Raw genomic sequence first — 22355 nt, 5'->3', positions numbered from 1 at the left:
GTACGTGAAAATGTGTACACAAATATAGCTGCAAGCCGCGATAACAGGCAATTTGAACAAGCATAACTCATGCCTTGTCTGTCTGTCTGTCTGTCTGTCTGTCTGTCTGTCTGTAAGTATTGGGTACGAACAGCTGCAATACCGCTGGGTGACCTAAAGTGGCACTGTTGAGCAGCCTAAAAGGGCTTATAGCTTGGTCCCGTCTTAACGTTGCTTGGAGCTATATTTATTGTCGTCTCCATCAGCCAAAAGCATGGGGAGAGTATGATTTGCACTCCATCCGTGTGTGTCCGTCCGTCCGTCTGCGTACAGCTAATCTCCGATACCATTGGCCCGGCCGATGCCAAACTGTGCACACACACACTCCCTGGATGCCAATGACAAACCTCTGCCCCAATTATTCCACAACGGCCTGTTATAGCGCCACCATGAGGCCGATTTTAGCAAAACACATTTCTGTACATTACTCATCCACATTTCATCCATACATCTCGCAAATCGGTATACACTATCTGGTTGGTGATTGGTCTGCCTCCTATACTGACCATTCCTTCATGGTCTGCCAGGGCATCCGTCATTATACGCTCCAGAAAAATGTTAAAGAGCATGGGTGAGAGAAGGCATCCTTGGCGCACTCCAATTGTTGTCCTGAACCAGTCTCCGATAGCTCCGTTGTAGATAACTGCGCTGGTAGCTTTGTTGTACAGGTGTTGAATGACACTGACAAGGTTAGGGCTGATGTTACTTCCTCTTTGTCGCCCACAGCGCAGCATGCCATACCCGGTCAAAGGCTTTCTGTTCTGTTCTGTGGTGCTCCTCCCTGCCCTAAATCCAAATTTTATGTCACAACTAATATCCTGGTGGAGACCTGTGCCCCGATGGGCACTTTTTCTAGTTTCTAGCCTATTATTGTCTCCACCAGGCCGAGGGCATGGGGAGAGAGTATGTTTTGCACTCCGTCCGTGTGTCCGTGTGTGTGTCCGTCCGTCCGTCTGTTACCAGCTAATCTCTGGCCGAAGGCATGGGGAGAGAGTATGTTTTACACTCCGTCCGTGTGTCCGTCCGTCTTTTACCAGCTAATCTCCGGCACCGTTAACCCGGTCGATGCCAAATTTTGAACACACACTCCCTGCATGCCAACGATGAACCTCTGCCCCAAATTTTCCTGAACGGTATGTTATAGCGCCACCAGGAGGCCGACTTTTGAAAAACATTTTTTTTATATTACTCCTCCACATTCTGTCCAAAAATCCCGCAAATCGTTACACAATATCTCTATAGTAATTTGTTCAAGCTGGATCTATCCGATATTTCATATTCCATCCTAATTGGCTAACATTGGCTTTCAAAGTTTGCAGGATTGGCCCGTTTTGAACAAAAAGCCTCAAATCATGAACGCAGCGTGCAATTTACGTGAAATCTTTCACGGACTTTCCTACTATGGGACCCGAATGGAAACAAGACAGCAAGGTCTTTCTTCTGTGCTATCCCTTTGGACCAATTTGTGCTTTGACTGTACCATGTACTGTTTTGCATTTGTTATTGTCTAATAAAATAATCAATCAATCAAAGGCTGAGGAATATATCCCACCCTTTTCACATTGGCCTGTTATAGCGCCATCAACAGGTGCAAAACACATTTTTGGAACCAAATGAAATCATCCAATTGCCATCCAAGGCGTAAGAAGAAATGGCACCCTTTTCACATTGGCCTATTATAGCGCCACCAGTATAGTGGCTAGTGACTATAGTGCTAGTTTTTATTATTATTATTATTATTATTATTATTATTATTATTATTATTATAGCCTACATGTTACATGCTAAATTCGTGTTTACAAAACTTTTCAGGCGACCACCTGAGATTGAAAACATAAACAACTTAACTTACTTAACCAAAAAAGTTTCTCGTTTGGTCCACACTGAATAAATCCACGCCCTGGTGGCGCAGCTCCTACATGCCAACACAGAGGGATTGAGATTTGAGAATGAGAAAGGCCATCCGGACATAACGGAAAAGGGACCGCGCAAGGAGGACATACCATGCCCTAAGAATCCCTATTCCCTGCCTGCCTGGGAACAGACCGCTCCGTTTCCCAACTCTGGCTGACGTCTTCAACGGTCTTCATGTAAGTAATGGAAAGCATATACTGTACTACGATTATGATGTAGACTTCATTGAGCAGTCAGCAGTGAGCAGTGAGCACGCTGCTCATTTGTTCGACATGTGATGTATAGCCTTTATTCGGCGGAGATGTAACGTTGTTGTTGCCATAGAGGTTTAATATTTTTAAGAATTCGCCTGTCAACTGCCAATCTGCTCCAGAGAAAATATACTGTCATTGACGGTGCTAGATATTATAGACTAGACTCGGCTTTGTAGGCTACCATAAACAATTAACTGTAAAGCATTTTGTGACTGCGAACGATGATACAGCGCACCTTAAATGTATCCTCACCGTTAAGGGAAGCTATACCGTAGCCTACATCCATGCATAGTATACAAAGTTGCCGAAGCTGATGTGGCGTGCGACGATCACTGATGTGCGCATTTTGTTTCAGCTGGGGAGAAGTCAATTGAATTATATTTAAAATAATTGAATTGACACGGGGGCATGTAACAAAGTGTGTTTTTCCATAACCTCAATAAGCCTATTTTGGCCAGGGTTTTGTGTCCTTGGGGTTGGTTGGGTGTGAACCAGTAACAGTCTGTTTTTGGATATCTGAGATTCGCAACATTTCCTGTCAGGAAGAGACAGCGACGCGACGGGCACAAAGGATCAGCTCTGGTCAGCTTCAAGCTGACTCATCCAGTGGAAAGAAGTAATTTCCTCTGGTCACTATAAAGACAACATAGAGAGCACAATAATAATTTCACATTTTGAACAAATTTCCATAAAACTGCTCAACCGGGCCTAGTATTAACATAAACCAGTATATGAAAGCCATCAGTAAACAATTGTCTACACATCCCCTGAGTTATTGTTATATTCTTCCAAGTTTTCAAGGTTTTCAAGACAAAGTAGACTAATGAAATAATCAAAGGTCATCTTGGCAGTCAAAGGGCAAAGCTGCCCATCATCACTCCCAATGTTTTTTGCTTTGTAATATTTACAGTGTTATCAGTAATACTATTGTTTTGATGCAGTCATATTTGCGAAACTATATTCAATAGCCTATATTATATTAAATACACTTTTTTTGTAATGTTTTTTTTTGCGGCTTTCACCTTTATTTTATATATTTTTTTAATAGAGGGACAGTCTAGACAGTATAGACTGACAGGAAATGGGGGAGAGAGATGGGGGAGTGACATGCAGTAAAGGCCGTCGGGATCGGGAGTCGAGCCCGCAGCACACTCAGACTCAGACTCGGGCTACCGGCCAAGGTGCCTGGACCGCTGAGCCACGGCCCAGGCCATTCAATACACTTTTGACCACGTTTATGTGCCAGGTTTGCCAGTGAATTACTTAACTTGGACCAGACACAGATATTGGAAACATGATAGACTACCATCAACTGTAGTAAGCAAATTACAAAAGGTGAGCACAGAAACAGAGAGTGACAATAACAAGACAGGGACAGCAGAGACGCATATTATTGTTGAGTCACTGTACACAATCTCTTCTGATCTGCATTGGATTGATCACACGGTAACAAGACAACTCACCCCTTTTCTGTTTTCCTCCCGGAATTTTCCCCAGTGAGGGGTGGGAGAGGCTGGACAGCTGGACTTTGAATTTCTCTAACTATAAACTTTCACGACAGCAGACAGCCTAAGTACAAATATATTTATGAAAAGCTACTACAGTGAAGTCTGTTCACAGAAGTTGTTGTAGGCTATGTGGGGATTATCTGACCATTTGAGTGGGAAAAACCTTACATATACTAAATAATAATACTAAATTGTTTATAGGGTCAATATAAGTAAAATAATATAGCCTTTCCACAGGAGTATATTTTTATATTTTTCCAAAAAGAATACAAACAGCCAATAGCATATTACAAAGTTATCCCCCTCACTGGGGAAAATTCCGGGAGGAAAAACGGGCAAGCACCGGGGTGAGTTGTCCAGTATTCGATCACACCACTAAGATAATAAAATCATAACCATCCAGTATACTCAATAAAAGTTAGTTTTATCAGTAGCTTGAAGGCAATAGTGTATATTAATATAGTCAATAACGGAGTCCCTCTCAGGACATAGCTGCGACGGCGCTGAGTCGGCTGAAGGACCATTCTCTCAATCTACTACTGTCACATATTGGTAGAGAATAAGAGTGTTATACTGTAACTTAGTGATGGCTTTAACCAACCATGCATCATTATGATTAGACCCTAAGTTGATTCCTGGTGGAAATTACCGTGCTAAAAATAGTCACACAATAGACAATAGATCAGTGAAAATACTACTGTATGTGATAAAGATGCTATTGAACTTTTCTTAGAGACATCATAATAAATAATACGTGCTATACAGTGTTGTTTTCGTCGACTAAAACTATGACAAAAAATGTTCGTCGAGGCCTGGGCCATGGCTCAATGGCCCAGGCACCTTGGCTGGTAATCCAGTCTGGCAGTGTGCCGCGGGTTCGACTCCCGATCCTGACAGCCTTGTCTTCCCCCCATCTCTCTCCCCATTTCCTGTCAGCCACAAAAAAAAGTTCGTCGACTACCTTTTTTCACTGACAAACTAAATGGAAACTAAATGAAAACTAAGCTACGGCGACTAAAACTAAGACTAAATATACTGACAATTTTGTCAACAAATACAAACTAGACTAAAATGTTAGGCGGGGACTAGTGGACATAAGCGATCCAGTATAAGTCATTTTACACTTGGTTGCATGCTGAAAATAGCAGATCTACAAGCTCACAACGTGTTGCGCGTTGTGAGCTTGTAAATCGGCTATTTTCAGCAAGTGTAAAATCAGTCATTATGACGGCATCAATGCCTGACAAAATACATTTTAGTCGACTAAATCAACTGTAGATTTAGTCGACTAAAATCGTATGATATTTAGTCGACTAAAACTAGACTAAACACTAAAACATTCCAGCTGACTAAAATGTGACTAAAACTAAATGAAAACTTTTCAAGAGACTGACTGAAACTAAAATCAAAATGTGCCGCCAAAAACAACACTGGTACTATAGGTCAGGGTGAACAGTCTTACTTTGTGAGTTTGTGTTGATACCATGACTATAGTTTGAGTTAACTGCAATACATACGTTCTATGTCCGTCTACCTCTCCTAAGGTTATTGTGATGATAAACTTTATTGACTACCTGACAACAGATGTGTGAGATATATTGTATTAACAATTTAACATACAATATATAGTGGTTAAAATAACCTTTATTCATTAAAATGTGTTGTGTTGTATTGTAACTTTAAGACATACCAAGTTTCTTGTCATTGAGGTAATGGGTTTTTTCTGAGCCACAGCACACTGTACTGTTACTGTATGTGTATGTTTCAACTGTAGTAATGTAGGCCTACTTTTCTTTTCAAATGATCTCCTGCATTTTATATAACTATGAAAATGTTCATCCTATAGTGTTTCAATTCAGTTTGAGTTAGATTGTGCTAATTGAGTAGTTTAAAATTGAATTGAATAGTAGATCAGCTGGAGAATCGGAGAGGCATAGGCGGAATTGCAGTCGCTGTACCACACTGTTTTGCGACGAAAAGAGAGTTGAGCCAGAAGGGAAAGCTCTCTGTCTAACGAGCAATTTTCGTTCCTACTCTCACCTATGGTCACTGAAATAATAAGGTCGCAGGGGGCACAGTGGCACAGTTGGTAGTGCTGTCGCCTCGCAGCTAGAAGGTCCTGGGTTCGATTCCCGCTTGGGACGCTGTGGGTGCTGGCGGTGTGTTTCCTCCTCTGCGTCATCAGTGCCCATACCTGAGGCGGGGTTGGCGAAAGGGCCCTTCTGTGTGGAGTTTGCATGTTCTCCCCGTGTCCCCTAGGGTAGGTACCCACACAAAAACATGCAATAATCCTGGTCTCTAAACTGCCAGCCGGGGCGCCTGATGGAGGGGAAAGGAACTGTTTGGAATAACGTGTTCCTTCCAACGCTACGTTCAACCAGGGAAACTCCCTCCTGTCAGGTGTAAAGGAGCAACTTGGACACTCAGGCATGAAGGAAGCATGAGTTCAAGTCCGTTTCTCTCCCCATGTCCCCCATATATGGGGACTAGGTTGGCGGAAGGTGTGTAGAGCCCAGGATCACACAGGGGTGAAAAATGGGTTACAAAATCATGGGATAAAAAATATATATAAAATAAATAATAAGGTCGTGGATACAAGCGGCCGAAATGAGTTTTCTCAGACGGGTGGTTGGCATCTGGATGGATGGACATTTTTATACATTATTTTATATTATAATTTGTACATTTGTGTATACTGTAAAGCAATATATTTTGACAATACAAATAACATCACCAGCAGTAGTTTAACATCCCCAGTCTTGATTTAAAATTAATGGACCTATAAAGGTCTACACTATATTATCCATATCACTCCTCTCAAGTATCAAAGGTGAAATAATGTAAATGCAACATTGCTTATGTGCATTGTAAGTCCATTTTAATTCAATACTTCAGTGTAAAATGTTTTACTATTTTATAGACTTTGTCAATATTTTCCCTCTCAAGAAAGAGATACACCACTCATGATTTCCCTGCAGAACTTTATAAACAAAGCAAACCAGTTCCTTTTGTACAATTTTAACCCTGTGCAATGCAAGAGGGTGTTCGACCAGCCCATTCCTAAAACAGTTTTGTTCCCAGAAAGTCTAATGGTCCTCTTTTGAAATATGTGTCCCAACAGGCATCATGATTCCTGTGACAGAGTTCCGTCAGTTTACAGATCAGCAGCCAGCTTTGCGAGTGCTCAAGCCATGGTGGGACGTCTTCACAGACTATCTCTCTGTAGTGATGCTCATGATTGGTGTGTTTGGCTGTACCCTCCAGGTTAGTAACTACTCCACCCATCCTGCCTATTCTTTAGAACTTTTAAGTACACTATTGTGTCAAAATGGACCCTTGCGGGTGCAAAAATGAACATCCCAGATTTCAGTGGACAGTGGTTGGTTCGCTACAATTGTGTCACGTGGTGTAACAAAACAGCTACGCAAATTAGGCATGCTAATATTAAAGATTTCTTTGTGCCTTTTTCTGCCTTTATAGTATACAGACCGGAAACAGGGAGAGAGAGACAGGTAGTAAGTGACATGCAGCAAAGGTCATTGGGATTCGAACCCACGACACACTGTCAGGCTGGTGCGCAGCCATGCTCCAAAAGTAGTTAAATACTTTAAACTAGTCCAAGACCAAGTATGTCTGCCAAGCTGCAATCCGAAGTATCCATATGTTGTTGATTTTCTAACAGCACAACACACCAGAGTTGATATATTCAGTTCATTGACACAGTCTTGATATATACACACCCACAATCCAGTAAGAGTCCCTGCATTCACTGGGCCTGTGTGTGTGGACCAAATCTGGCACTTAGTGTACTGTAGCAAGCATTCATTGCACTGTAGCGGCAGTTTACCAGCGGAAACTTTAACCCGCCCACCCCCCTTTTCATAAACATAGGATTCCAAAGGCCATTGGCCTGCCGCACAACTTCACACAACTGTGGGAGAAAGGAAGGGGTTTTGGCAGCTGCACCACGCCACACTGCAGCATACATTCTCAAAATGACACCTAAATATAATGTCATACAAAGCTACTGACATAGTGACATTAGCCTATATATACATCATGGTGGAGAGCTCCTTTGTTGCCCACAGAGTTTACTCTGAACTTGCCACTGTTTGGATATGTTCATCCTGGTCAGTAAACAGTGTGCAATTATGTCAGACATCTGATAAACCTAACATTTACTCAACAGATAATGTTTATGTATGTGTAATTATCGCATTTCCAGGAATTATCCTGGAGCTAGAGTTTCTCATTTCACAGAGCTAAACAGTTTGACACAAATGTCCTGTTTTTGACCAACATAATTAGCAGGAGACAGAAAGAGATAGAGCAAGCCATAGTTTGTAAAATTCTGCTGATTTACTTTGCTCCGGAGAGACCTGAACCGACCTGACATTGCTATTTTCATTTGCACCACTGCTGCAGTACTGCTTTATCCACTCAATTAATGGCGTCATGTTGCTGCAGAATGGTTTCATTTGGCAAATTAGATTTTGCTTTAGTAGTCTGAACCCTGGTTGTATTTAGTGAGATGTATAGAAATATTTACCCACATTGTGGTCAGTTATGTATAAGAAAATATAAAAGTAGTCAAAATGGCTTAATGGTTTAATAAAATGTCATTGTAAGTCTAATTGTAGTACTTGAATGAGAATAATCAGCAGTCTATTTTACAACTAAATAGGCCTACATGTGACTGTGTTGCAAACAACCAGTTTTTGTTGTTGACTGATGCCACCTTGTGGCTGATAATGTTATATCCCAGTGTACCTTTTTCTGTCTTTCTAGGGCTGGGCAAATTAACCGAAAAATAATATATCAAAACCGAAATGTAGAACCAATAACTGACTTAATCTTGCTAATGTAGATTCATTGATTACTCAAATTTGTATATATTAAGGAATCCATACGATGTATTTATTTTATTTTATGAACAACTACATTGTTTACTCTGATTAGCCACTTAAGCCCTGCATTATACAACACTTCACTGATTTACAAGCTCACAATGTGTCGAGATTGTAGAGCTGCTATTTTCAAATTAAACGTATGTAAGTGAGGCAACAGTTTGAAATAATTGTGATGTTGATTTGAATTAATCTCCCTACCTAACCTAATGTATCTGCATTCATTTCATTTTAGGTAATGCAAGACAAGATCATATGCCTTCCTCAGGGAGTGTCTTCATCAAACCAAACCACCCCTTTTCCAGAGAACACAGAACCTGAGATGGAGGCCGTATTGCCCTCGCAGTCCTATCTACCTCTGCTGAAAGAAATGAAAGGCCTGAAAACAGATTTGGACCTCCAGCAATACAGTTTCATCAATCAGATGTGCTATGAGAAGGCCTTACATTGGTACGCCAAGTACTTCCCTTACCTGGTTCTCATACACACTCTCATTTTCATGGTGTGCAGCAACTTCTGGTTCAAGTTTCCTGGCTCCAGCTCCAAAATAGAGCATTTCATTTCAATCCTGGCCAAGTGCTTTGACTCTCCCTGGACCACGCGGGCCCTGTCCGAAGTGTCCGGAGAAAACCCTGAAGAAAAGGACCGCAAAAGGAACAGTGCCAATAGTGCCAACATTAGCGTGCCTACTGGCGAGGCCGGTACAGACAAGACACAGTTACTCAAGTCCGTCCCAGACAGGATTGTAGTTGACAAACCCACAGCGAGTGCTCTCGATAAAAAAGAGGGGGAACAAGCGAAAGCCCTTTTTGAAAAGGTTAAGAAGTTCCGCTTACACGTTGAGGAGGGTGACATGCTTTATGTTATGTATGTGCGCCAGACGGTATTCAAGGTGCTTAAATTTCTCCTCATTATTGCGTATAACAGTGTTTTAGTGTCTGAGGTGCAGATCACTGTGATGTGCAATGTTGACATCCAGGACATGACGGGTTACAAGCATTTCTCATGCAATCACACCATGGCCCATCTCTTCTCCAAGCTCTCCTACTGCTATCTATGCTTTGTGGCTGTGTACGGACTCACAAGTCTTTATACATCCTACTGGCTGTTCTACCGCTCCCTGAAGGAGTACTCTTTTGAGTATGTGCGGCAGGAAACGGGCATTGATGACATTCCAGACGTAAAGAATGACTTTGCGTTCATGCTGCACATGACTGATCAGTATGATCCTCTGTATTCAAAGAGGTTTGCGGTTTTCCTGTCAGAAGTCAGCGAGAACAAACTGAAGCAACTCAATCTCAACCATGATTGGACAGTGGAAAAGCTGCGCCAGAGACTGCAGACAAACTCCAACAACAGGCTGGAGCTTCAGCTTTTCATGCTCTCCGGGCTCCCTTGTACCATCTTTGAGGTGACAGAGCTCCAGTCACTGAAACTGGAGATCATCAACAACGTCACCATCCCTGCATCCATCTCTAAACTGGAGGACCTTCAGGAGCTGTCCCTCCATCAATGCTGCGTCAAGCTGCACACAGCGGCTACCTCTTTCCTCAAGGAGAATCTGAAAGTGCTCCGGGTGAAGTTTGATGACAGCAAGGAGCTCCCACATTGGCTGTACTGCCTGCGGAACCTCGAGGAACTGTACCTCATTGGATCGCTAAGTCCTGACGCCTCAAAGAATATCGTGCTTGAGTCATTGCGTGAGCTCAAGAGTTTGAAGGCACTGTACCTAAAGAGTAATTTCACCAAGATCCCCCAGTCTATTGTGGATGTTTCAAGCCATTTGCAACGGTTGTACGTATACAACGATGGCACTAAACTCGTCATGCTGAACAATCTGAAGAAAATGGTGAATCTGACAGAGCTGGAGCTTGTGCACTGTGATCTGGAACGCATTCCGCACGCTGTCTTCAGTCTCACAAACCTGCAGGAGCTGGACCTGAAAGAAAATAACCTCCGCTCCATTGAGGAGATTTTGAGCTTCCAGCATCTTCGTAAACTCACGTGCCTCAAGCTTTGGCACAACAGCATCATGTATATTCCGGAGCACATCAAAAAGCTCAGCAGCCTAGAGCGTCTGTACTTCAGCCACAACAAGATTGAGATATTGCCTTCACACCTGTTCTTATGCAACAAGCTGCGCTACCTGGACATGTCCAACAATGACATTCGATTCATCCCTCCAGAGATCGGAGTCCTTCAGAGTCTGCAGTATTTCTCTGTCGCCTGCAACAAAATTGAAAATCTTCCAGATGAGCTCTTCTTCTGCAAAAAGCTCAAAACACTGAAGCTTGGCAAAAATATGTTGTCCTTATTATCACCAAAGATTTCATATCTAGTTCTGCTCACTCACTTGGAGCTCAAAGGGAACCACTTTGAGTTTCTGCCTGCCGAGCTTGGTTTCTGTCGGGCCTTAAAGCGTAGTGGCCTTATAGTGGAAGATGTACTGTTTGAGACGTTGCCTTCAGACACCAGGGAGATGATGAAGGCAGAGTGAGATGCCTAGTCATAGGCATTAGGTTAGCTGATTATCATATTACAGAATTACACAACCTTATTTGTAGACTATTATTAATGGAAATGTAAGTTGTTAAATAATACTCCATAATGGAGGACAATAAGTCATATGTGTATTTTGTAGCTACATGTATAGCATCTATATAGGATTCATTAAGCTGGACGCTTACTCTTGGTCAGCCATTGTTATTTATGAACTTAGTATTCATTTTCACTTTTTTAGAGAGAATCATCAGGTTTTTTTTTGGTTTTTTTTAATGGTAAATGGTAAATGGTGCATTTATATAGCGCCTTTATCCAAGGCGCTTTACATAGATTGTGCATTACATTCACCCATTCATACACCGATTGCGGCGGAAGCCATGCAAGGTACCAACCAGCACATCGGGAGCAATTTGGGGTTCAGTGTCTTGCCCAAGGACACTTCGACATGTAGACAGGAGGAGCCGGGATTCGAACCGCCGACCCATGGATCATTGGACGACCTGCTCTACCTCTTGAGCCACAGTCGCCCTTCACCAGGCCGGAACGCCCGGGAGGTGGAGATCATGTTTTCACCCTGTCCGTCTGTGTTTATGTCTATAAACGGCTAATCTCTGGCACCACTGGACTGATCGGTGTGAAACAAATATTTCAAATTGGCCTCATTGAGCTTTATAAGGCAGCTTCAAGTTTTGGCCTATAACTCTTCAACCATAGGTAGGATATTCGATCTTTATTTCAAACTCATATCACAATTATACAACATAACACAATAAAATAACAGAAAATAAAACAAAATAAAAAAATAAATCAAGGGATTCCTTGGATCATGATGTAACTCGCCCTATAGGCCATGCCCATTTCCACCTGACAAGATTTTCTGCAATTTACCATTTCCGTCAAAACACACTTTTTGCTACAGATATTATCCAAAACTCATACAAATCAATAGGCTACACATTATCCCTTTCATGTGATCAAGACGTATTGGTCAGATTTTTCAGATGCCATTCTGATTGGCTTCCAAAGTAGCAGTGGCCCATTTTGCAAGAAATTGCAAGACACTAGTAACTGGAGGCAAAGATGGCGCTGGAGGATGGGCATGGCGACACCAATGGGCATGGGAACACAAGTGACGTCACCAGTGGCCGTCACCGTCGGTAAACCAAGCTGTGATTGGTCTATTGAAAAGATATCATTGGGTAGAATTGTTACTAGGTAGATTTGCTGAAAACACATTTCTTTCTCGGACAGCCCCTCTGTGTTTTCAGCCGCAGTTATCCCGGGGAGCGACACACAGACCCAGGCATGGCACCACGATTTCCGCTGAAGGTATCGCCCGAAAATGGAAGATCTACAAGCCCGGAAAAACTGCTGGGCCCCCAGACCGGGGGTCCACATGGGGTCCGGCGGTCGACCAGAGGATGTTTTTGAAGAATTTTAGACTTTTCTGACATGGGAGACTGGGGGCTCTACCCACCGTGGGACGGCGGTGCGTCGTGACTCGTGAGTTTCACGATCGGTTCCGGGTCGGCCATGCAGGAAGGGCTCAGGGGAAGGTTGCTCGTGCACCTGAGCTTTACAAAAAATAAAAAAGGCCACTCCAATCTGCTCCAAAACTGAGTTCACTTCCATCCATAGGGGGTGCCAGAAATGCTACAAATCAGTGTCAGTGTTTGTTGCCAAAATGTCTGTCCACCAAATTACACACAGATGGTCTTGTGTGACAATGACTCAAACAGGGTTTTTTATTTACCTTTAATTGCCTTCAGAAATGTGTGGGGGTCCTATCTGTTACAAAAACATCTATCGTGAACGCAACATATGCTTTCATAAGGGGCACCAGGAACAGGTGCACACTGTGTCTTACAAACTCTATTTCCCACTCCATTACTGACAAAGCCCTGAGTTATACCGAGCAGGCCTGACACAGAGACAGAGATCTGCGCTCAGAGAAGCGAACTCCCCCCACCCCATTTTCTTTTTAACTTGGAAGAACCTCAGCTCTGCCTTAAATTGGCCACTATAATGCTGTATATTATTGGACAGATTTTTGTATACAAACTTTTGTATTGCTCAGAGGTGAGGATGATCAGGATTAAATACTCAAAACAAATATCTTGGTTAAATAATTGTTATAAAAAGCTGCTATTTATGCCAAAATAGGGTAAAAGGGAATAGTAAGCTGGTGTTGTGCATCAGTTCTTGAGTGTACAGACAAATTGTGTATTGAAAAAAATAACCTGTGTATTTTTATAAACAGTTTAAGAAAATAAATGAATGTTGTTGATTCAGGTAATTGATGAAGAATTAAATATATATATATATCAGACTTAGCTTGCTGACTGCGTGCATGGGCATGGACACACACACACACACACACACACACACACACACACACACACTATAGCCTATGCTGAAAGAGAGCAGGTGCTGAACTAGTAGTACCGGTATACGTAAATAGGATTATAAGATTTGACAATTACAGACAAGTTGAATTGATAGAAAAAAACAAAAAAGTTGAGCCAAAGTGCTTTCCAATCTAATGATGACGGACGGTCATCCTCGATTGATGTTGTGTTGGTCACCAACAGCAACATAATTATATCATAAAAAAAGCTAAATCATTGTTATGGTTGTTTTAGCCGATCGCCCTATCGATATCCTGCACTATAGGCTATGGCAATGGCATGCAATGAATGAAATTATGCGCTGATTTATATTGGATATGTGACAAAACATGGCCATAAATAGCTTGTGCGCTCGGCTCCACCACAGCTGGTCTTCTGCAGCAGCGGGCGGCTGCATTGTTCCGCAGCCTCGTTCGAGCGGACCCGACCATCTGAAGAGGAGCGGGGGAAGCACTAAAGCAGCTTACCAGCCTGGCCATTAGGCCTACGGTTCACTTGATGAGAAGAAAGGACGGCTTTATTATGGCGTCGTCGCAACATCATGGGATATAGGCGAACAAGAAGACACATTGTTTGGCACTCATCTGGAGATAACTGTCCTGCATCAAGATAAGGTACGTTTAGGCTTCTATCTATAACGTTACATTTACGTATATTACAGATCAGACAAATCACAACAGCAACATTAGTGCATGTGGAAGCTGACTAAACTAGGCTACAAACCTACAACGAAGCTAAAAGCCTCACTATGAACAATGCGCAAAAAATAGCATGGCAATTCAATGTTGTCTCAATGAATGTACTATTAATGGTATAATCCAGATACGGCTTCGAACTGTTATCCATGTCTCTGCCTCCAGTTCTTCGAATCGCTGCAGTAGGCCTATTATTGTAGCCTATATGTGGACTGTGGACATACATCTAATCAGTTCATCATTCATGGATTATATATTGTCTAAAGCAGCCTTGTTAGATGTGCATCTATCAGTAGGCGTTGCGTAGTTAAGTGCTTCTTGCGTCGATTACGTTCGACTCTGTAAGGCACTTTTAATAGTTTTGCTATTAAAAGTGTCGCTGAAGGGTGCAGTCAGTGTAGCCAGATCTACTGTACATGTTGACTCACTGTGTTTTGCTGCTATCGTCGTGGCCCAGCCCACATGAGGGACAGGAATCGTATAATGTTTTGTCATGCATACTTAATAGCGCTTCTTGCTTATTTATTTTATTTTATTTTATTTCAATGAAAGAGAAAGAAACACTGAAACAGGGAGGGCGGGCCGCGGGCGGGAGAGAGAGGTACTGTATATGGCATTGGCATGCAGCAAAGTTCGAGTTCGGATGCGGGCTAGCTTCAGGGAGGGGATAACCTATTTGTGTGGGTGTGACCGTGTGCCCCATCATGATTAGCACTTTCATAAATATATCTATAGTCATCTAGAGATGTTAAGTTAACAGATAATACAGTGATTAGGAGGACTAACTGAGTGCTGTAGGTATGTATCCGAATACAATCATTGTAGCCTAATGCATTTATTATAGAAAATGTATTTTAGTTCTGCGATAAGTTGGGACATTCAAATCAAATATATTTATAAACACATACATTTAGAAAATTGAGGATTATATATAATATATCTATACCGGTATGTATGTATGTATATATATATATATATATATATATATATAAAATACATTTCCTATAATAAATGCATTAGGCTACAATGATTGTATTCGGATACATACCTACAGCACTCAGTTAGTCCTCCTAATCACTGTATTATCTGTTAACTTAACATCTCTAGATGACTATAGATATATAGTTATGAAAGTGCTAATCATGATGGGGCACACGGTCACACTCACAAAAATAGGTTATCCCCTCCCTGAAGCTAGCCCGCATCCGAACTCGAACTTTGCTGCATGCAAAGTTATATATATATATATATATGGGCGAAGTCCCTAAAAATAAACTAATCACATGGGTTGCACCATCTAATAAACAACTTTCTTTTCCAGGGATGTTCACTCTCACAGAAGTTGCCTCTCTGAACGATATCCAGCCAACGTATAAAATACTGAAACCATGGTGGGACGTCTTCATGGATTATCTTGGGATCGTCATGCTGATGTTGGCGATATTTGCTGGAACAATGCAATTGACTAAAGACCAGGTGGCTTGCCTTCCTGTCCTGGAGCAGAGTTTTGATGGGCCAGAGCAAGCTGCTGGCCCATGGGAGGAAGAAACCATAGCCAGGCACGAAAAAGCACAACCCCTCATGGCTAATGACCTGGCAGATAGTGTTGTCCATAAAATCCACTTCACACCATCAGATACATTTGGGCAGCCACTCCCAACAGGTGTCAGAACCAAGTTGGATTTCCAGCAGTATGTTTTCATTAATCAGATGTGCTACCATGTTGCCCTCCCATGGTACTCCAAATACTTCCCATACCTTGCTCTAATCCATACAATTGTATTAATGGTCAGCAGCAACTTCTGGTTTAAATATCCAAAGACAAGTTCAAAAATAGAACATTTTGTCTCAATTTTGGGGAAGTGTTTCGAGTCACCCTGGACGACAAAAGCCTTGTCAGAGACCGCATGTGAGGACTCGGAGGAGAACAAGCAGCGCTTGACTGGTGCTTCCTTCCTACCAAAGCATTTCTCAACAAGCAGCGAAGAGGGAAGTCCAAACCAATCCGCGGCAAAGCTTGTGAAATCTGAGGTCAAGTTTTCGAGCGAAAAGCTTGTGGGGGAAGTTCCATGCATGACCATATTGGATAGAAAAGATGGTGAGCAGGCAAAAGCTCTGTTTGAAAAAGTGAGGAAATTTCGCACCCATGTAGAGGACAGTGACACGATTTACAAGCTGTATGTTGCTCAATCTGTGATTAAAACAGTGAAGTTCATTTTGATCCTGTGCTACACAACGACATTTGTCGCTGCCATAGATTTCAACCATGTATGTGAACCAGAAATAAAGCATTTGACAGGATATACAAAATTTCAATGCACCCATAACATGGCATTCATGTTAAAAAAACTTCTGGTCAGTTATATTGCTCTCATATGTGTCTACGGCATGGTCTGTATATACACACTGTTCTGGCTCTTTCGGCGACCTCTGAAGGAGTATTCCTTTGAAAAAGTCAGAGAGGAGAGCAGCTTCAGTGACATTCCCGATGTTAAGAATGACTTTGCTTTCCTCCTGCACATGGTGGATCAGTATGATCAGCTGTATTCAAAGCGTTTTGGCGTCTTCCTCTCTGAAGTCAGTGAAAACAAGCTACGGGAGATCAGCTTGAACCATGAATGGTCCTTTGAGAAACTGCGGCAACATGTTACCCGTAACACTCAGGATAAGTTGGAGCTTCATCTCTTCATGCTGTCTGGAGTGCCGGAAGCCGTGTTTGACCTCACTGATTTGGAAATCCTCAAACTGGAGTTGATCCCGGAGGCAAGGATAACGGTGAAGATTTCACAAATGACGAATCTCCAGGAGCTGCACTTGTATCACTGTCCTGCTAAAGTTGAGCAGAGCGCATTCATTTTTCTTCGCGACAATCTACGATGCCTTCACGTAAAATTTACGGATGTTGCTGAGATCCCCACTTGGGTATACTTGCTGAAGAATTTAAGGGAACTGTATTTAGTAGGTAATCTGAACTCTGAAAACAACAAAATGATTGGACTAGAGTCTCTCAGAGACCTCAAGCATCTGAAGATTTTGCATTTCAAGAGCAACCTAACAAAGATCCCGACAAACATAACTGATCTCTCTCCTCACCTGGTCAAGTTGGTGGTTCATAATGATGGCACAAAACTCGTGGTGTTGAACAGTTTGAAGAAAATGTTGAACCTAGCAGAGCTAGAGCTTCACAATTGTGACATGGAACGAATCCCTCATGCCATTTTCAGTTTGACCAACCTGCAGGAGCTTGATCTGAAGTCCAATAACTTTCGCACCATTGAAGAGGTCATCAGCTTTCAGCATCTCAAAAGGCTGATTTGCCTCAAACTTTGGCACAATAACATCATTACCATTCCATTGTCAATAAGCCATGTGAAAAACCTTGAGTCGCTCTATCTGTCACACAATAAACTTGACTCTCTGCCCTCACCATTATTCAACATGCTCAAGTTAAGGTACCTGGATGTAAGTCATAACTCAATAGTGGCAATACCATTGGAGATAGGCTTTCTCCAGAATCTCCATCATTTTGCAATCACAGGCAACAAAGTTGAGGTGGTACCCAAGCAGCTGTTCAAGTGCACCAAACTGAGGACATTATGCCTTGGCCACAACTGTATCTCTGTCCTTCCTGAGAAAATTGGCCAACTCACGCAGCTGACACACCTGGAACTGAAGGTAAACTGCCTCGACAGACTCCCGGTCCAGCTTGGCCAGTGTCACCTCCTCCGCAGGAACGGCCTGATTGTGGAAGACCATCTCTTTGACTCACTCCCGCAGGAGGTGAAGGAGGGCATCAATCAGGAATCCAATGGCACTATTGCAAATGGAGTGTAGGGGTTCAGCAGTAGTCACATCCTATATTGGATCACAAAGGTTTCAGACAAGAGTTTCATATTGTACAAAATGTACATCAAGGAAAAGCTATTTTCATTATTTCATGCTAGAGTATGCAAAAGAAAAGTTTTGCTCAGGGCGAGGTGGTAGCACTGTGCATACCAGGTAGCTGTCACATAGCAGCTGGTACTTTACTTTGATACTATATCCATGTTTTAATGCTAGCGTTGAGTAGGGATGTAACGGTATAACATTTAAAAGTATCCCACCATATCAGTCAACCACAATTCAGAACTAAATTATAATCCATTCCCTGTAATATTGTAGACATGGTATAAATTAACATTTGCGTTTATACAGGTATGTGTAAATGTTACAGTGAATGAGACTTTCAAATAAACACACAAATGCTTGTTTGTTTTTTCAATGGGCCAAAATACATTTTAACTAAAGGGTAGATTGTGTACTTTTATACTGTTACATCCCGTCATCCCTAATGATGAGCAAATCATGTTTCCTACTTGTGTGAAAAATACGAGTGACTCCTGTAATCTGTAAAATTGAGTGTTTTCTTTTTTAATCATTTCATCTTGGATATGAGTATGTAATTAACAATTAACTATCTCACTACATTCACAACAGTCTTTACATCATACTGTAGTAGTGGAAATGTTGTTGTATCATCTTTTCACAAACATAACATTTTTGCTTTATTTAATTGTTTAATGCTTAATGAATGTTTTTCATTGACAGTGAGTGAATCCTCCTGCTCCATCTCATGATTAATGCATTAAAGTAGTTAGAGTAAATAAAAAATGAACATTGACGTTTCATTCTGCAATCTGGTAGAGTTAAATGCACTTAAAACATTGTGCACTCAATAGACCAAAAGATCATTACGTCACCACAACACAAGCTTACTTCTGGGTGGATAATGCTGACATTGCTGCCTGATCACTGCACCGGGGCAGTATTATCCATGGTATAATCATAAATAATTTAACTTTTTTTTAAAATTATTATATCAAGATGACCAGCATTTATGTGTGTTTACAGGTTTCTTATTTTCTTTCTGTTTTTTTTCTTCGGAGGGCTGACCACGTTTATTATCTCCATATAACACTGAATGAATGCAAGGAGCGGCAATGCACTTTGCATTCGGTGTGTGTATGTGGGATGCCTGTGTGTGTTTAGACTCAAAGCATGAAAACGGATAAAGCCCTAGGCCTAATTCAATCCATAAATGACACTCATAGCATTTGGCTGTACAGCCCCAAACACAGCATGATTTTGGCATAATTGCCAATCTGTTGTTCAAGTTGCTTCCTGTTTACTGCTGCAGTATAGGCTGACCGGATGCAACAAATCCACCCTAAATACCTTACCCCTACTCGTTTGTTTACAAACATTAAGATTTTGGTCTATACAGAAAGTCTGTGTGCACTATTTGGTGCATATTATTGAGAACAATTAGAGTATTAAAACTCTGCGTGTTAGCTCATTAAGCTTAACACATACAAAACATTCTCATGTTTCGTTTTTGGCTTTTCTGGAATGAAAAGGAAAATATCTTTAGGCTAGTAACACTGTGGTCATTTTATTTCAAAGTAGAAATCAGAAAATGGTCAGCATGTACAAATGTTTGACAACTTCCTGTTCAGTTAAAACAAAAACAGAAAGTATGTCTGTCATATATTTAAAGTCAGGTATTTAAGTTTGCACTGTAATGCTTTTAGTTTGTAAACCAATGTAAACCAATGAGATTTTGATGACCCGGTCTGCATTTTGGGTACATCCTTTGGTATTTTCTTTGAAAGGTCATGGCAGTGCACTGGGGACATGTCTTCAAGGTTAAAGTCACTGTTCTTAGCCTCCATAACCATTAAGTGTATTTTGGCATCACTGCACACATCCACATCCAGGTCTTGACAAACATCACCACACCTGCACTGACCTCTAAACCTAAATCCTATATACTTGGTTTGCATGGTCCCCCAGGGGTCTATCCTTGACCTTGACCTCTTCCTTTTTTTCGTCTACAACAATCTTTTGCCGACATTTGCCCATCTACAGTGAAATTCTCAGAATAGGGAGGGACACAACTTCACAAGGGTTAATAGTATTTCATGGGGTCTTCAGCAATGTAACAACGATGCTGACTAATGTTAGCACTATTGTGACAGATTTGCAGGTCTACAATTATCATATATTGGAGAGGAACCTATACTGTGTAGATCACATCTTATTACAATATGGGATATGCTAATAGCCTAATTTATTTTTGCTCTGTTTATGTGGAAAGAAATATTGTTTTCTCAAAATGTGAATGACTTATTTTGATGATAAGACTTTCTTTTTTAAGAATATTTTCTTTATGCTATGCACACTATATTATTTAGCTGTTGCCGTTTTGGTACAAGCACAGTTTACGCAACACACACATTTTGAGTATAATCATGTCTTGTCAAACACAAATAATGTCTTGCTGTGTATTTTTTTTATAATACAAGGGATGCACTGTATTTATCAAATGTAAATGTTCAATTGTTCCAAATATCCTTTTAAAAATGCCTCAGTATCCCATACTGAATAAAAATATTTATAAATCTATGAACGGTGTATTGCAAACAAAATATCTAACTGCAATGATGTATTTATTGAAGCAATTTGGTACTTCACCTTCAGGGGAGCTGTGTATTCAATATAGAAAATCCAATTCCTAACTAATAATGCATGGTTGCAGAGAGTGAGTGAGTGTGAGTGTGTGTGTGTGCGTGCGTGCGTGCGTGCACATCTGTGATGCACAAAGGCTTATTATCCCACTTATTGTAGAAATGTTTAGCTTGAAATTTGCAACAAACCTATAGCTGCTTGATGAGAGACAATAAATAATCATTCTAAATTACTGAAGTGATAGTTATGTTAATTTAAGTCTGAAAATGTAAAAAAAAGTGACCCATAAGTTTTACACTTACAGAATTAAAGGTATAGAAAAATAATTGATTTGGTTAAGTGTTAAATTAACTTCTGATAGTACAAATAGCTTTAGAGTGTTCAATAACAGGACGAGTCGACATGTCTCTCAAGCTCTTTATTAAACAGAAAATGCATTTTCAGTTATAGGTTGAGTGGGGAAATTAAAACCATACCAATGAAGCAATTAATGTTCAGTTAATGTGGACATGAAACTCTTCTGAGTTTCTATCCATTACACAGTAATACATCTTGGCAAGTAGTGCCCTCATGTGGTAATGCATTGTTACTACAATCTACTCAAAATATTTCTGGCTGTTCTCAACTATGGCCAGTGGTGCAATGGTGGAAGAAGTAGCTACTCAAATGCTTTGTTTAAGTAAAAGTATCAATACCACAATATGAAATTTGTTGAGAATCAAAGCAAAAATCAAATTAAGCCAGATTAAGCCAATTATGATTACTATTTGACTCCAGTACACACATATATTACAGCAAATATAAACAAAATAATTCTAGTTGAGATTACAAAATATGTTATGGTGCTGCTTGACCATGACCATGACCATCACATGCCTACGGCTAAGCTAATGTAGTTGTATGTTGGATAATGTAACTGAACAAGGTAAGGTTTCCCAAGTTCAGAATGAACAGAACCAGAGGTTGATGTAACAAGTTTACAACAAGTGTCCAGTTTCAACATGTAGAAACATATATTAAATACAGAACGGAAGAGGGGTTATTATGGCTGGGAAATCTGAGCCCAAGGGCAGGTGGTATAAAGTAAGTCTTCGTGGCCTATACTGGGTCCTCCGAACTAAATATACACAGCAAATATACCAATCAAAACATTACAAATACGCAAAGTCATGAAAATAATCACAGCAAACAAAACCCAAACAATGCACTGAATTAATGAATGGCCCAGTATACGCCTATGTCCTCAACACCACTATGGCACATGGCACAAACAAACTGGTAAAACCCAGTATCAGATCATACAATATGGCACAGTGGGAAAAACAGTGAAAGGTTGTCGGTTAGGTTAGGTTCTGGACAACCGTGGGTCCGACAGACTTGACACCAGGTACTGCACTCCCTGGGGGTGTGTGGAACGCGTGTGTCAAATTTGAAGTTGGTGGGGCGAACGGAACGGTTCTCGAGTTATGTGCATTACAGCCGTACAGACAGACAGACAGATGTACAGAGACATACAGTATACATAATGTACATACTGTGTGTGTGTGTTTTTTTTATTATTATTATTATTATTATTATATTAATAATACACATTAGACACATGTAGGATTTCAGTGAATCC

The 22355-nt window shown here is 41.1% G+C and overlaps 2 protein-coding genes across 2 annotated transcripts; both read left to right on the top strand.

The window, feature by feature from the left end:
* The first annotated feature begins 2012 nt into the window (after positions 1-2012).
* On the top strand, positions 2013-11362 carry lrrc8c (leucine rich repeat containing 8 VRAC subunit C). The gene is made up of 3 exons (XM_079506035.1): positions 2013-2129; positions 6837-6979; positions 8858-11362. Exons 2-3 carry the CDS (start codon positions 6842-6844, stop codon positions 11117-11119), a joined length of 2400 nt encoding a protein of 799 aa, XP_079362161.1. The 5' UTR covers positions 2013-2129; positions 6837-6841; the 3' UTR covers positions 11120-11362.
* Positions 11363-13954: 2592 nt separating this feature from the next.
* Positions 13955-20629, top strand: lrrc8db (leucine rich repeat containing 8 VRAC subunit Db). The gene is made up of 2 exons (XM_079506034.1): positions 13955-14146; positions 15549-20629. Exon 2 carries the CDS (start codon positions 15551-15553, stop codon positions 18059-18061), a length of 2511 nt encoding a protein of 836 aa, XP_079362160.1. The 5' UTR covers positions 13955-14146; positions 15549-15550; the 3' UTR covers positions 18062-20629.
* Positions 20630-22355: the final 1726 nt, after the last annotated feature.

Source organism: Electrona antarctica (assembly GCF_951216825.1).
Source record: "Electrona antarctica genome assembly, chromosome: 7".
NCBI classification, from domain to species: domain Eukaryota; kingdom Metazoa; phylum Chordata; class Actinopteri; order Myctophiformes; family Myctophidae; genus Electrona; species Electrona antarctica.
This window is presented reverse-complemented; position numbering and strand designations above follow the sequence as displayed.